General features: G+C 44.3%; 1 protein-coding gene across 1 annotated transcript in view; it reads right to left on the bottom strand.

Annotated features, from left to right (window-relative positions):
- Window positions 1-15,047, bottom strand: part of SLC9A6 (solute carrier family 9 member A6) — a 30,538-nt gene that overhangs the window by 6,602 nt on the left and 8,889 nt on the right. The window contains exons 6-15 of the mRNA XM_019536172.1: window positions 13,504-13,609; window positions 7,757-7,898; window positions 7,162-7,267; window positions 6,792-6,880; window positions 6,499-6,612; window positions 5,608-5,719; window positions 4,845-4,998; window positions 3,054-3,084; window positions 1,736-1,815; window positions 297-402 (exon numbers count right to left, since the gene is read on the bottom strand). Coding sequence (XP_019391717.1) covers window positions 297-402; window positions 1,736-1,815; window positions 3,054-3,084; window positions 4,845-4,998; window positions 5,608-5,719; window positions 6,499-6,612; window positions 6,792-6,880; window positions 7,162-7,267; window positions 7,757-7,898; window positions 13,504-13,609 — 1,040 coding nt within the window. The remainder of the gene's footprint in view (window positions 1-296; window positions 403-1,735; window positions 1,816-3,053; window positions 3,085-4,844; window positions 4,999-5,607; window positions 5,720-6,498; window positions 6,613-6,791; window positions 6,881-7,161; window positions 7,268-7,756; window positions 7,899-13,503; window positions 13,610-15,047) is intronic.

Here is a 15,047-nt window from a genome sequence, read left to right as displayed (position 1 = left end):
ATGCACTTCATCATCTGCCAGACTAAGCTTCTGGTTTTCATAAATCTCCCAGCATCTGCTGCTTCATGGAGCAAGAATCCCAGTAACAATTCACGTGTTGGCAATACCGAGTGGGGACGGTCTAACGATGGAACACTTTGCATTCTACAATGTCATGCAGCAAATGCAAGGAAACATGAACTAGGGGTCTAAAGCGACTCAGGTTATATGCTCCTGAAACTGAAAAGGATAAATACCTCAGAATCAAACATTATGGCAGAAAGAGCATGTTTGTCAGACAAACTTTATAGACTTACTTCATAGGCCTGAGGACTTGTCAAGCATCTGGCAATAGGTCCACAACAACTAGGAAGCGTAGTTGTGAGAGGAGGACCACTATGTGTCAACAGAGGCTTTAAATAGCTACGGGGTACGTTAAGGAAGAAATGCCAGCACTGCTATGTATATCAATCCAAGTGCACAATGCGTTGAGTCAAAAAAGTGATTATGACACAAACATTTCTCTCAATTAAAGACAGAGGAGGTGGGAGGCTGAGGATAGGAGTGCAGTCTTCTGCTGAAAACACAGCACCCAACAACAGAGACAAGAAGAACCCAGGACCTCCTTCATCACTGAGTCCAGTCCCTGGCTCCTGCAAGCACCATACCACTGGCCAAACTCCATCTTATAAGGAGTTACTTTCTGCTCATGCTATACCCACTGGAAAGCTATTCTAGACCCTCAGAGCTCTAATGGTCAGGAATCATCTAATTTCTGGCCTAAATTTGTTCCTGGCCGGTTCATACCCACCTGTTCTTGGGCTAACGTTGTTCTTTACCTTCAATAGCTCTTCTTCTTCCTCCCCGATATTTTCTGACCTCAGAAACTGTGCTCAAATCCTCTTTTAGCCTCCCTTTTGCTAGATTAAAGCTAAATTCATCTATTCTCCTGACAACAGACCGTCCATTCATCCCTTAAGCTTTTCTCTCCACTTTACAATTCAAGTCTCTACCCTACAAGAAAGTACCACACCACTCACCTACTCATTCAACCTGCATCCCTTTTCACTGCTGGTAAGTGTCCCCAGCAGCAGCTCTCACGGCTGAGACATCACATCACTACTAAAACTTCATTTTCAACCCAAATGTTTTTTCAGGTACCCACAGCTCTGCCTTCACTAATAAACATTTGGCCAATATGCAACAAGGCAAAATCTTAGTGAAGGCAAGGTATGCAAGTTAGCAGGTCAAGGTAAACCCTAACTTCACCATGTCTTTAAGTCAAGCTACTAAGAACCTCTTCTACGAGAGGCAATAGGAGCACCATTACACTGCACCCTTCATCAGAGTCCAGCTAATGACTTATATGCTTAGTCAACGTGACGTATAAACAAAACAAGACAAGCACAAAGGAAATTAAGAGTGTTTTAACAGGCATGGGAAGGGCTGTAAGAAAATAGCATGTGGCCTTCCTACACTCCTGTCACATTATCACACATGGGAGTTTGAGTAACTCTGTATTTTCAACCTTTTTCTGTGCCTGGCTTAGACCAGAGCTCCTCCTGTAATTAACTGCAGGTGGGAACAGTTGGAGAAATTTTCCCAGGTGCAGGCATTATAAGTAAAGCATAAACAGCAATATTATAGAACAGGGAACCTGGCTCTTCTCTCCACCGGAAAGCTATGCTCAGAATTAACTGGATTACATTTCTGGACTGGTGTTGGCTCTGTATGGTTCTCTCTCTATTAAGGATACTTATGGTCGAAGTTGTACCACATCCTAAACAGCCAGGCACTTTCTGCTTTCGTACTCCTCCTCTCGTTCTCCGGGACCCCCTGTAATAGAGTCACAAGTTAGAGCGCTGTGCTGTCCTGCCCCTATCAACATGAATTAAATCAAGGCATTCCAAATTACATATGCAAATGAAGGAAGAGGGTGTGTTTTTCTTCTTCTTAGCCATTTAATTCATGATCACAGACCCCCACCAGTCCCCTCCTTTTTGTAATTACATAACACCCTTGGATTACAGCAACTGATTACAAAGCAACACAGTACTAGCAGCCTTTCATTTAACGTGATTCAGCAGCCAGCACCATATGAACTGCCAGAGTGTCTGTGGGTTAGAGACTACTCTTCTCCTTCTCACCACCTACTCCCTTCTACTGTCTTCCCCGCACAAACCCTTGCTCCTAGGACAATTTAACAAACACAAAACACTTCACTGGGGGCAACAGGGCAGTTGCAGCCTGCCTTCTCATTCCCATCCACCTTGACAGGTGCCATTTCTCTCTTTGTAGAATCACACACATAGCAGAGACCAAACTCTTTGTCTTAATCCTCATCCATGCAGGCTCAGCTATTCTGGAGTATAGCCCAGCCTGCTCTCCCTAGTGAGGACTAGTTGATCTTCAAGAATGAAATATAACAACCAACACTAGGGTAGGCAATTTTTTATGGGCCAGAATGACCCACCCCAGGTCAGAGGTGGGAGGATGGGCAGGTACTACCCAGCCGTTGCTGCAGTTTGTCCTAGGGAAGAGTGCCCAAAGCCAATACCGCCCAACTACCAAATGCTGCTGAAATACCATGGCCATGAGCTGGATCCAACCATCCCATGGGCCACATCTGGCCCATGGTCAGTAAGTTACTGAACCCTGGCCTCAGCAAACAGGGCTTGGAGTCTCCAACAGCAAAGCCCCCTTTGGAACGGCAGGAGTTCCTCACACAGAGGAGCTACAAGATGAGAGCTGAAATGTGCAGGTGTCACACGCACAAGAAAAGTTACACACTACTGTGTAGGCACACTGGCTACACAGGCTACCTGACTGTGCACTACTCAAGTCTATGCTTTAAAGCTGTTATTTCCTGTTTTGCAAGATAAATCAACACAGGAAGCCTGAAGTGCAGAAGACAGAATAGACTAGCGTGTGACAATCAGGAGAGAAAAACAGTGCACTGCAGGTGCTTTATTAAAAGGGAAACATTAACTGTTGTGGTAAAGCAGAGGACAAGGTTTAATCAATCTTTCAGGCCAGGCTAATTTAAAGCCAGTTACCAAGGAACATATACTTACTACGTTTTCTTGATCTGCATCCACTCCAACTCTAAGGAGAAAACAAATCAATGGTTAGTGCACACACAAACCACCCTATATGTACACACAAGATAAAAGGCTTTCAGAGGAGCTCTCTTCCAAGGACACCCTTTTGGAGCAGGCCAAGTTCTTTCACCACCTTCTTCTGCCACTTGGACGGGCTGCAATCTAGCTCCAGTCACATGCAAGATGAGATGCTCCCAAACCCTGTCCGTTTGCGTGTCATTCTGGTCAGATAACACCCCCAGCTCTGAAACAGCAACAATCATGACAGATCAAAGTGGAGGTGCCTTGACACCCCTACTCAGCACAGTACTTAAAGCACATGTTTAAATCCCACTACAATTTTTAAATACACCATGTGCTCAAATGTTCTTCTGAACTGGGACCAGAGTTGGGAGGGGAACTGGTCTGATCTGCATACTTGCTTCATTTGTAAAAGCATTAAAAATGCAGTCTGCCCTCATGCCATGATGTGGTAGCAGTGCTACATAATGGAAGATGAATGCATTCAGGGGTTACAAATACATAGACTTGGCAGAATTCGATTTTTATTTTTTAATCATTTTAATGGCTAAAAACTGCTGTTTATTTTAAAGCTTTTCTTTTGAGTTTATCAATTTTTATTAATTTAAATGTTCAGAATTGTGTGAAGTTAGGGGTTTGGAGGCCAGACAATTTAATAATCATAGTATACTGTTAAAAACTTCATAAAAATCACATGTCAAAATAGAAAAAGTAAATATACATTTATTTACTTGGCAGGAGCTTGGTTCCTGCTCTGACCATGCAGGGGCTGGGCCAGGCTCGCTGGGAGTTTGGCCTCTCCCACACAGGCCGCAGCTCCTGCAGCAGCCTCTGTCTGTGTATACAATCAGAAATGCCCTGCACCAGAGCTAACGTTACCACTTTGCTACTAAACGTGTGCCAGTTATCAGAGCCCATGTCTAAAGAATCACCCAGTGGTGAAGAGGATTCACTCCACTAGTTGACCATGGCTGTCTCCAGGTCCCCCACATGCAAGAGAACTGGCAAGAGTTGCTCTGGGTTTTGCCTGGTTGTAGAGACACAGGATCCCTGACATTATTCAGTTCTGATCTCTTCTTGTCCCAACGTGTTCAGAAGCTTGCAATAAAATGAACGGTAGCTCTCCAAAGACCAGCTCCTCAGCATGCCGACACCCTTCTGGTTCAGCGGCCTGCTGTGAGGAATCAAACCCCTGCATTCAAAGCTCCCAAACAGAAGCCATATGACAGAGATGACCTATGTACAGGCATGGCATTAAGAAAAAAGGCACCTACATCACAAGCTGGTATTTCTTTCAGCACTACCACACAGGTAAAGATCAGTTTTGTACCCTTTTTAAAAGTATCAATCTTCCATTTGTAGGAGTGATGGGGGGACACTGGTAAGGAAGAATTCACACAGGTTTCTCCTGTTCCCAAAGTAAAAACCTTTACAGGCCATGGCACTCACTGCCCCTGCAGGCCTGAAGCTTACAGAGCACTCAGGGCTCAGCCTCAGCCAGGAGACTTTAGCTAATCAGCTGAAAGAAACTGTCTCCATGGAAAGAGACATCAGATTGACATAATAGAATAAGGCAATTAAAAACAGTTTCCGTTTCAAGGTGCAGCCCTTAGACTTCAGAGAGCTGCTCCTGGAATGGGACAAAGCATACAGACTGACAGTGCAGATGAAATGACACCCCACTCGATCAAATCTAAGGAGATAATTGAATTCTAGGAATAGGGACACAAAGGTCACACTCACCTAATATTCAGGCATGATAACATGGCTGTGGTGCCACCACCAAAAACCCAGACAGTGAAGAACACTATGAGAAGCGTTGTGCTGAACATCATCTGTCTAGCGTAGGTAGCGGTGTCTCGAATAGCCAAGGCAAAGGCCATGGCTCCTCGCAACCCTGAGTAGAAAAGCAAATGAGGTCTAACTCCCCCAGTCTCATGCAATTTGCAGCTATGTTGGCTCCCAGTGTCCTACTTGCAGCAGCTACATTCCCCACATACAGCCTAGTTAACCTAGAAATCACAATGCGTGCTCCTGGCATTCTACAATCTTCTCAGACGTTAGGCCACTGCTGCCCAGCTAACTTCCAGCAAACCTTTGCCTTCCTGGAGCATCTTCGTTCTGAGGATCTCAAAGTGGCCTAAAAACTCAAAACTCTCCTGAGAGATTGTCATTACAATCCTCATTTAAAAATGCAGAAGACAGGAGTAGTAAAGTATTATGCTCAAGACAATGGCAAGGCTATGCAGAGCTGGGAACCTCCTTCCTCATTTCTTTAGTGCTACACCACTCTTTATTGTGTGCTGCAGAGATCTCTCTCTAAACTAAGAACTTTACCAGAATTAACAAGCTACTAACGAACATCTGACTAGCCAGTACAAGGTCCTTTTAATCATGTGCACAATAATTAAGTTCCAAGTTGGAGGACAACTGTTTCAGACTGTTCCACACAAGGTCTGCTTATCACACTTCAGGGATATGACAGACAGGGATGAAGAAAACATACCAGCAAACATCATCATGTGCTGGATATTTGTTCCAATCTTGTTTCTTCTACCCAAATTAAGTAACATGGACAGAGGGTAAATGTTAGCAGCTCTTCCCAGGAAGATGGCTAGCTACAGTTGCACACACATTAAGGAATGCTTCCTTCTTAAGCTGGCCCAAATTTACACCATAAAAATCTATTCTCAAGCATTGACAAAGAGAAGGGGGAAAAAAAACATGAATGCCATTTTACTCATGTATCAAAAAAACATTTACCTGTGTATCAATTCAGGTAAACTGTGAAAGGCATTTTGCAAGACTGCCAAGGTTTCTCCCCAATTCAAATTAAAACTCCTTGCAACCCTCATTTGTAGAAATACTGGTTCTTTGTGTCTGTGTAAATGGAAACCACCCAGGCTGAGTCAGTACTGGCCAACTTGTAAGCCTGGTCTCAGGCATACTGATGCTTATTTCAGAACAATTTTTGGGGGGTATGACTATATAAGAACACTTGGATCCTGAACAGTATGAGAACAGGTTATAAATTGGGTTGTTTATATCAGGAAGTTCCAGTTGAAAAAAAAAAAACACTACCGTTTTCTACAATACCACATTCACATGTGACAGCAGCGAGGTCTTCAGCCACACAGTCACAGTTCAGTGCAGAGTTCCACAATGAGGTGGTTATAACACCCCTTGAAATGGGATAAAGCAAAAAGACACAAAAACTTGCCAGAATCAGAGAGTCACATTTTAAAAAACGGTCAACCTAGAAAGAAACACAAAGGAAAAATCCTCATGCTCTGAAAGCTTTAAAAAAAGGGACTGAGAAAACCCATATTTTATCTAGCCTATAGAATAACTGCGTGTCTGTTTTCCTTGGTGCTTTTTAAATCAGACTAAAGGATACAAAAGCCCCTACTACAAAAGTGGCGTTAAAGACGTGATTCTGGAAGGTGAACAACGCGAGTCCCATGTAGGAGAAGATGAAGTTTTCTGCCAAGAAATTCAGAAGCTCAAACAACTAAAAACAAAAAAATACACAGTTATTTATCTTGCGATAAGACAAATGTGCTATAGTGCCTATAAAATATCAGTGGTTTCACAGAAGTGATTCTCTGCGAAAGCCACTTCTAGAAAACACAAGGAGTTCTGGCAAAGGAGAAGGGAAAATTCATGTAAATGTGTACGAATAGTTCTTACCTGTTTAGTTCTATGCTGGGACTCAGTAGACAAGTTGTTATACGTGTAGTGGGCTTGTGTGATCCCACAGAACAGTACTGCTACCACACCTGAAGAGCAGAGTATTATGTTAGGACCTTAACACACAAATGGGTAACAAAGCTACGTGGTGACAGCTGGTTGGTTTTATTCAATAATCACAAAATACTTAATAAATATATTTTTGTGCTAGAGTATAAAAATCATACAAAGTGAGATTACAGGTTCCAATGAATACATTAGCGCTGCTTTATGGCTCCCTGATTCTCAAATGTCACAGGCTAAAGTCAGCTTTATGAATCCCAGCACCCCCACCTCATGCTCCCCTTGTAGGATATAAGCCATATCCCACCTGTAAAACCACATGCTTCAGCCAGCAGAAACGTGCTCCAAGACATCAAGAAAAACAACCCTGTTTCCAGCAACGGGAACTCACGGAGTTTCGTGAACTTGGTGACGTTGCAGATTGTTAAGGACCTTATATTAAAAACACCAGACTGTGTGTAACAGTACAAGGACACCTAGCACTATGATGGCATATTCGGTTTCACCAGCATTTATGGCACAGAAGAGGGGCCAAATTCTGCTTGCATTGCTCACAACAGTAATCCCATTAAATTTAATTCCAAATAATAAAGCTTTATAAAAGTGCAGGCTCAAGGAAGCCATGCTGCATTCTGTGGACAATTGTTAGTATCCAAAATTCTCATCAAATAAAATTGCAGCGGTCTATACCCCTAATGATAAAGCACTGTGATAAAGAAAAGAACAGTACGGTACAAGGATATCAAGCTAGGTTATACCCCATAGCAGTACTATCTGGTCCACCCTTAAACAAACCGTTTTACTGCCTTCCTTTCAGAAGCCACGAAAGCTTGGATTTGAGCAAAACAGTTTAACACAACATGACACCAAGTAAGCTTGCAGGAACACCAATGGAAAGATATTAAAGCAGTGACTACTCCAGTAGCTGCTCCCATTGCAAAGGATCCACTGAATATCCCAAGGAAGATCCCGATCGACTTAAGCATTGCCATGACGTCAAATGTGTGGCTGTTGTCACCTGCTGGCTGGTACGCTACGATCGAACTGGAAGGGAAAACAAACACACCTCAGTTTGGAAGGAAAGGAAAGGAAACTTTCTGGATTTGCAAGTCAGTTTAATGACTGTTGCTGTGGCTGCTACAGATGACACTCCTGAAAGGATAGGCATGGAATAAAAGAGAAAAAGGGGACGGCTTCCACATGATCTTCTAAAACTGTTTCAACTGCATTTGAATTCTCAGCAGGGGCAGCACCGGTTTGAAGCACCGCATGGGACTCTTATTATGAGCGGTACGTTCAGACGCACCTCTACTACCAGGGTCTGACATGACTTATGCCATTTAATGTGTGCAGCTGGCAAAGAGGTGGAGGCATTTCCATAAGGATTCTGATCTCCACTTCCATATTCTGCTGAAATATGCCCTTCTCTATGTGGGGCTGCCCCAGAATGCCACAGACCACCTATTTTCTAAAATGTTCTTAGTTCCTACCCTAGGTCTGTGGTCTGAGCTGGGTTGGTTTCCCATTTGCTTTTTTGGAGGGGAGCGGGGAGAGGAATTCAAAGGGTCCTATATGACCTGGCTTCTTTAGGGACCCCATTTCTCTGAAGATCATCAAGACAACTAGGAACAGCCAGGGTGAATTTACAGATAGGGCCCAGATGTTCACTTTGTCTGTCTGCGGTTTCCAAGAAGACTTCCTATCTGTGAAACTTGCTTTCCCTGATGATGTGCAAAACCCCATGTTTAGATATCCATCTAGTGCAATGCAGCTTTTTGAACAAGGATTCATTGGACTGTGGTTGATTCCTAGTTGATTTACAACTTGTAATCTCATCAACAAGAAATATCAAGTTGGTAAGATCAAAAGCCCATACTGACTGGCATCAACTGCATCTCCTTCAATTCTCAATTAACAAACTGTTTCAGTATTTTGCACAGGGAAGACATCACGCTGATGGATTATAAACAGCTTTTAAAATACTGACACGACCGCCATGTCCAGCTGACAAACTTCCTGTGCCCAGCACTAGTGCCTTCCAACATGCTGCGTGGCTCCCTGCACAACCTATCAGACTAGAAACAGAATAGAATTAATTAGCATAGTTTCTCAGCAGGGCTAATCACCTTCGGGTCTGCGTGGGTGCACAGCTACACTGCTTCTAGGCTGGTAGTTGAGCACAGAGCCTAACTTGTCTAAGGGTTGGGCACAGTAAATTCATGGTTTAGATATGGCCAACATGAACTTTCCTCCACCCTCTGCATTCCCGTGTTCCAGGCTGTATTGACACAGCTCGAGTTCTTCTCAGCCAACTCTTTTAAAACACCTGGTTGCAAATTATCTGGGTCTGTTCCTTTAAGAAGGTGCATCTTTTATACTCTAACACCCTTTTGTTTTTACTGGACCAGACTCTATTGTACAAGATGAAAACATTATGTGCTTTTTTCCTCCAAAAGGGAAAAAAAAAAACTTTATCTTGCACTACTGATAATACCACCACTTCCATCTAGCATTGGTTCAATCTCATTGTTAGGAGCCCTCTGGCTCCTAATACACTCAAGTCATTATTGTCCTCAATACTGCTAGCCACAGATTTCTCTTTTCTTCTCTGTAGCTTCTAATTTAAATCTATTACCCCCATTTGCTCTTTCTTGGCTTGTAAATTTTAAAACTGTTTGCACTTCTTGTCTACGCCAGCTTCTTTTTTCCTACCCAGTATTGCTGTCTCTCTTAGTGGTCTTTTAAATTCCTTGTAAAATGTTCGTAAAGGGTTTCCAGTTATTCATCTAAATTCCCCCAGATGATTTAGCCCACAACTGCTTTTATTTAGTTTCACAACCTTTGTGAAACTGGCCTCAGTAAAATGACTTTGTGACTTTATTCTACTTGCATACAGATGTTAAAACTTTATCGTTACATGCACCCAATGGAGTACTACTTAATTCTGTGATTCAGTTCCTCTTCACTGAAACTTGGTGCCTGGCCATCAGCCCAGCCAAGAGCTGTAAAAGTACCTCTACAACCTTGTCAGGAAGTAGAGGGTGAAGTTTTTGGTTTTTCTTCTTCCCTTTCTCCCTTTCACAGAATCCAAACAGCTTAAAAGGCCAGTTCCACTTTGAGGGCCACCCACTCCTCCTACCACCTACCCATCTCACACTCTCCTCCCACTCCCCCATAGCATTCGGCGTGAATGCATGTGAAGTGCTCCTTGCTGAAGGCAAGTCAGAAGGGAAAAATGCCTCTCCCAGTTCATGCCACAACCCACTCTTCCCACAGCACCCTAACCAAAGCTAGGTACTCAGTCAGTGACATCAGTCAACAGCAGGAAGAGAAGGAAATGGCAGCCTGAAGTCTACTGCCAAAAAGAAAATTGACAATCAGTAACATCAGCTCCCCCACTATATCACTAGGGATGAAGTACCTGCCATGCCTGCCTCACTGAGCTCAAATCCACCTCCAACCACACCGTTCCACAGTCGGCCTCCACCAGAACTCGTGTCACAAGTCAAGGCAGGCTCCAGAACATACCAGAGGCTAGAGGGAAAAGGTGAAGTAACCGCCTCCAGCATCACACATTGAAGGTGCCAGAAGCCAAAATAGTCATAGTTTCATAGTTAGCAGGGTCGGAAGGGACCTGAGCAGACCATCAAGTCTGACCCCCTGCCATGGGCAGGAAAGAGTACTGGGGTCAAACGACCCTGGCAAGGTGTCTATCTAGCCTCCTTTTGAAGACCCCCAGGGTAGGAGCCAGCACCACTTCCCTGGGAAGTTGGTTCCAGATCCTAGCTGCCCTGACTGTGAAGTAGCGCCTCCTGATATCTAGCCTGAATCTACTCTCTGTCAACTTATGGCCGTTATTCCTTGTTACTCCCAGTAGTGCTCGGGGGAACATGGACTCTCCCATAGTCTGCTGGTTTCCCTTGGCCAGTTTATAGATGGTTATAGCCTCTTGTGGAGGCTAAACAGGTTCAGGTCCCATAGCCTCTCCTAGTAGGGCCTGCCATGCTGCCCCCTGAGCATGCAAGCGGCCTCCTCTGGACCGTCTCCATGTTGTCCACATCCCTCCTGAAGTGCGGCGCCTACAACTGGACGCAGTACTCCAGCTGCAGCCTGACCAGTGCCGCATAGAGGGGGAGGATCACCTCCCTGGACCTGCTCGAGATGCAGCTGTGGATGCATGACAAGGTGCGGTTAGACTTCCTGACAGCGTCCCCACACTGCCGGCCCACGTTCATCTTGGAGTCTATAATGACTCCAAGATCCTTTTCTGCCTCTGTGCTGCCGAGAAGGGAGTTCCCCAGCCTGTAGGTATGGTGCCGGTTGTTCCTCCCCAGGTGCAGTACCCTGCACTTGTCAGTACTGAACCCCACCTTATCTTATCTAGTCAAGTACAGCTATGCCAGCTGTGAACCCAAAGACAAGAGGAGCCTTGGTTTCCTTCCTTCCCTTTTTGTATCCTCGTGACAGTGTTTAGAAGAATTTGTGGTTCACTAGGATCTGACAGGGCCATGCCATGAGTGCCTCTGCTATGGTCTCAAGCTTGTGACCTCTGGGCTGTCACCATCAATCTTAGTGCCCACACAACCCCAGTCCCCTTGAATTTCTGATAACGCACAGATGGAAACCCTGTTGACTTCCAAGGAAATCCCTGAGCAGCTGCCCAGCACAGTACTCAAGTCTCCCAGATTTCTTGTCCTCAGCAACCTCAGCCATGACAAAAAACCTGTCACTCACCAGTACTTGATCTTAAGACCAACATAAACTAGACATTTCTCCCTGGCAGCTGCTGGACTTGCACACTCACCTGACCAATATTTAGGATCCTATCTTCAGGCTAGGCCTGAGCAGTGAAAATCATGCCACTTTTCTGGTCAATCTCCATTTCACCCACAGTGACTAGAGTCTTCCCTTCTCAGATAGCCACCAAAGCAACCTAACTCCCAACAACTCCTAAACTCCCTCTTTCTGACACCTTCAATGCCTGAGGCTGCAGGGGTTCTCTACCTCTTCCCTCTAGCCTCTGCGTGTTCTGGAGTCTGCCTTGACTTGTGATACAAGTTCTGATGGAGACGAGCTCTTGGAGAACAGGCCACCCAAATACACAGCTAAGGCACTGATGAGCTAATATAACAGCACTGTTACCTCTTGTCTGCTACCACCTACTTCCCCCTGGATCAAGCAAGATCACTGCCTTGGCTCACAGATGACACAAGAGTCCTAACAATTAGTATAAAACACGCCCCCTCTCTTAGCAGAACAAACCACCCTTATGGCATTGCGCCACTGCAACACGGCACCAAAATTAGCCTTCTACATCACAATCCAAAAGGCAGCGTCATGGTCAGCACAGTGAACTGGTAAATCAACCCAGCAAGTACACCCACCACTGAATGCTGAGAGTAGCTGCTGGTGCATACCTCCATTAAGATCAATTAACATGGTGTTAGCTGGGAAAGAGAAGTCCTGCCTCCTCATTAGACTACATTGCTTGCCCCAGCCACTGCCAAGCAAATTTGGCCTCATCATGCACAATACAGGAAATATTAGAGTCACCATTTGAAAAAGTGGCCTCTTGCCCCTCTCGAATGGGGCAAACCAATTAAGATCTATGCTCACCACTAACCGAAAGTATTAGTGCCTCCTTCAGTGAAGGATGGCTACCAAAGCCCTTGAAAATGTCCTCAAAAAGCCAACAATGGGCCCTGAAGATCATTGCAGTGACAATCCTGTCCCCCACTGCCCTACCGCAAGCAAAATGATAGAGAATAAGTAACCACAAAGCTCCAAGAACACGTGACATCAGCCAGCACCCTGAATTTGTCACGACTGGCATTCAGACCACAGCTGAGCCCAGAGATCATTCCAACAGCACTTAAAGACAATGTTCTCCTAGCGAGAGCTACAGGTAGGAATTCCCTCCTTGGGCTGCTGGAGCTCTCTGTTGCCCTGATATAGTAGGTCGCCAGGTGCTGTTTACTAGCTTGCACAGCATGTAGAAAGGACCTTGCGTTTCACTGGCAATCTGTGCAATGACTGACCTGGGGTTTCCAGTAGTTCAGAAAATATTCATTTTCTTTGTTAATCTTAAATACAAGTAAGTCTCCATCAGGACAAATATATATTGCCAAACAAGCTTCTACAGTGACAAATACAACAACAGTACACTACAGATGCACAAGCTTGAAAGCATTCCCTGGCTTTGAGGAGGCACCACATTTCTGGCACTGGGTCTTCCATGCAAGATATCAAGTGGCAATATCAACTATTTCCACCAAAAGAAAGGCAAGTGTGTGGGTAAAGAAGCGAGTGGCAGTGATTTTATCCATGAGTAGCAGCAGTAGTAGGATCCCATAGCAAAAGAGCAGACATGTTCCTTTTTCACAATCCAGGTGGGTGTTAACAGGCAAAAAAAATTCACTAACAGCTGTAATTATGGCCTCAGTACTGCTTTCAATTCCCAACAGCAGTCTTTCATTGTGTGGCTAACTAGAGGGTGATTAAAACAGATGACTTTATTGTGACGATTAATACTGAACTATGATTATTGCAAATATTGCTATTCCCATTTTCTCGGATGCAAGACCAGATGGTTATTAATGTCTAACATGTAACATACAAAACAATTAAAAAAAGAACAGAACACACTTACGAAGACAGCACTATGGCAACGGCATCATTGAGGACACTTTCGCCAAAGAGAAGGGCATACAGCTCAACATCAACCTGAAGTTCATGGAATATGGCAAGAACAGTCACTGACAAATAGAAAAATAGAGAAACATTTAAGAGGGTGACATTACTTTTTTTTCCTATTAAAATAAAACCACCCCTTTTAGGCTTCTGCTTCCCTTAACATATTGGCATGTATGTCTAGTCTGCATTACAAAGTTCTGCTGGCACACCTAAGCCAGCCAAAGATCTGTAAAGATCACACCCTACCCAACATAGCTACGCTAGCAAAACTTTCCATCTGATTCCAGCCCTGCTAACAAAGAGGGCTTCTGCTGGTGGTTGTTCAGAAAGGTAGTGTAGTTACACTGACAAAAAAGAACCCTTCTACTACCACAGACATTTCAACTGGGTGGCTCTGATGCCATATCCACGTCAGCAGGCCTATGATGGCAGTAGCTCAGTAAATGTAGATGAGCAGTGATGTTACGCTTTACAGCAGTGGTTTTCAACCGATGGCCTGCAGAACACTGTGTCTAAGGGCTCCAAGAAAGATGCCTATGATCAATCAAAAGGGTGTGAATACCCACGCTTACAATTCAAAGGGGTCTGTATCTCCATTCAAAATGTTTTGGGGGTCCACAAAGAAGAAAACGTTGAAAACCACTGCTCTACAGGCAAACTTTGATAGTCTTTCCCTTGCTGCTAAGCAGATTTAAAAGGCGGGGGGCAGGACAAAGAGACTGAAGATTTGCTTCTCTCAAGTAAAACAAACAGCTGTCCCTCTGCAGATTGATTTTCACTTCTGATGCTGTCATGGAGAAGGCCTGACTTTGTCCCCAAGTGCCTATTGATATGGATATGAATCAAAGCAAGTGTCAGTGCTGCTGTGTTAGAATTGTAGGGCTGGCTGAGAAAGATATCACTGGACCAAATCCCACTTTCAGATGCTTTGGATTTACTGCAGTGTCCCAGAGAGCTGAATTGTACCTACTGTTTCTACAGTACTAAAACTCCAAGGAGATAATGAACATGCAGCAACTTTTAGCATCACCCTCATGGGATCAGTAAGGATGTCTGATATAATGTACACAGGAATCCTTACTTGTGTCAGGCAACGTCACACCAAGGCATTGCCCACAGATGCTTGGACCACTATAATGGGACCACTATAATGTGGCTACCCCAAAAGTCCTTTTAAAATACCCATCAGATACAAGGCAAGGAACTCAAGTGAGCACATTTAAGGAGGTTTAACCTATTTTACACATGCACAGAAAATCTACAGATCAACAAAAGATTACACGATGCTTTATGTAGCTTGAAAAAGCATTCCTAATTCAAGAACTCTCTCATGCAGATCCTTAACTTTCTGGACATGTGTTAGTCTCATGTAAGTCAGAGACATAAGCTTATTTGGAGGCTTTCCTGAATGGGGGCCAAAAGTTGTTAAGCACCAGCAGCTTGCTCACACAACATGGAAGAAAGTCCTTCCCTAGACGTATGAACAGTCTAAACAAACAG

Source organism: Crocodylus porosus, unplaced genomic scaffold (genome assembly GCF_001723895.1).
Source record: "Crocodylus porosus isolate Cpor-Errol unplaced genomic scaffold, CroPor_comp1, whole genome shotgun sequence".
NCBI lineage: Eukaryota > Metazoa > Chordata > Crocodylia > Crocodylidae > Crocodylus > Crocodylus porosus.
Note: the sequence above shows the minus strand (reverse complement) of the source record. Positions and strands in the feature narration are given on the sequence as shown.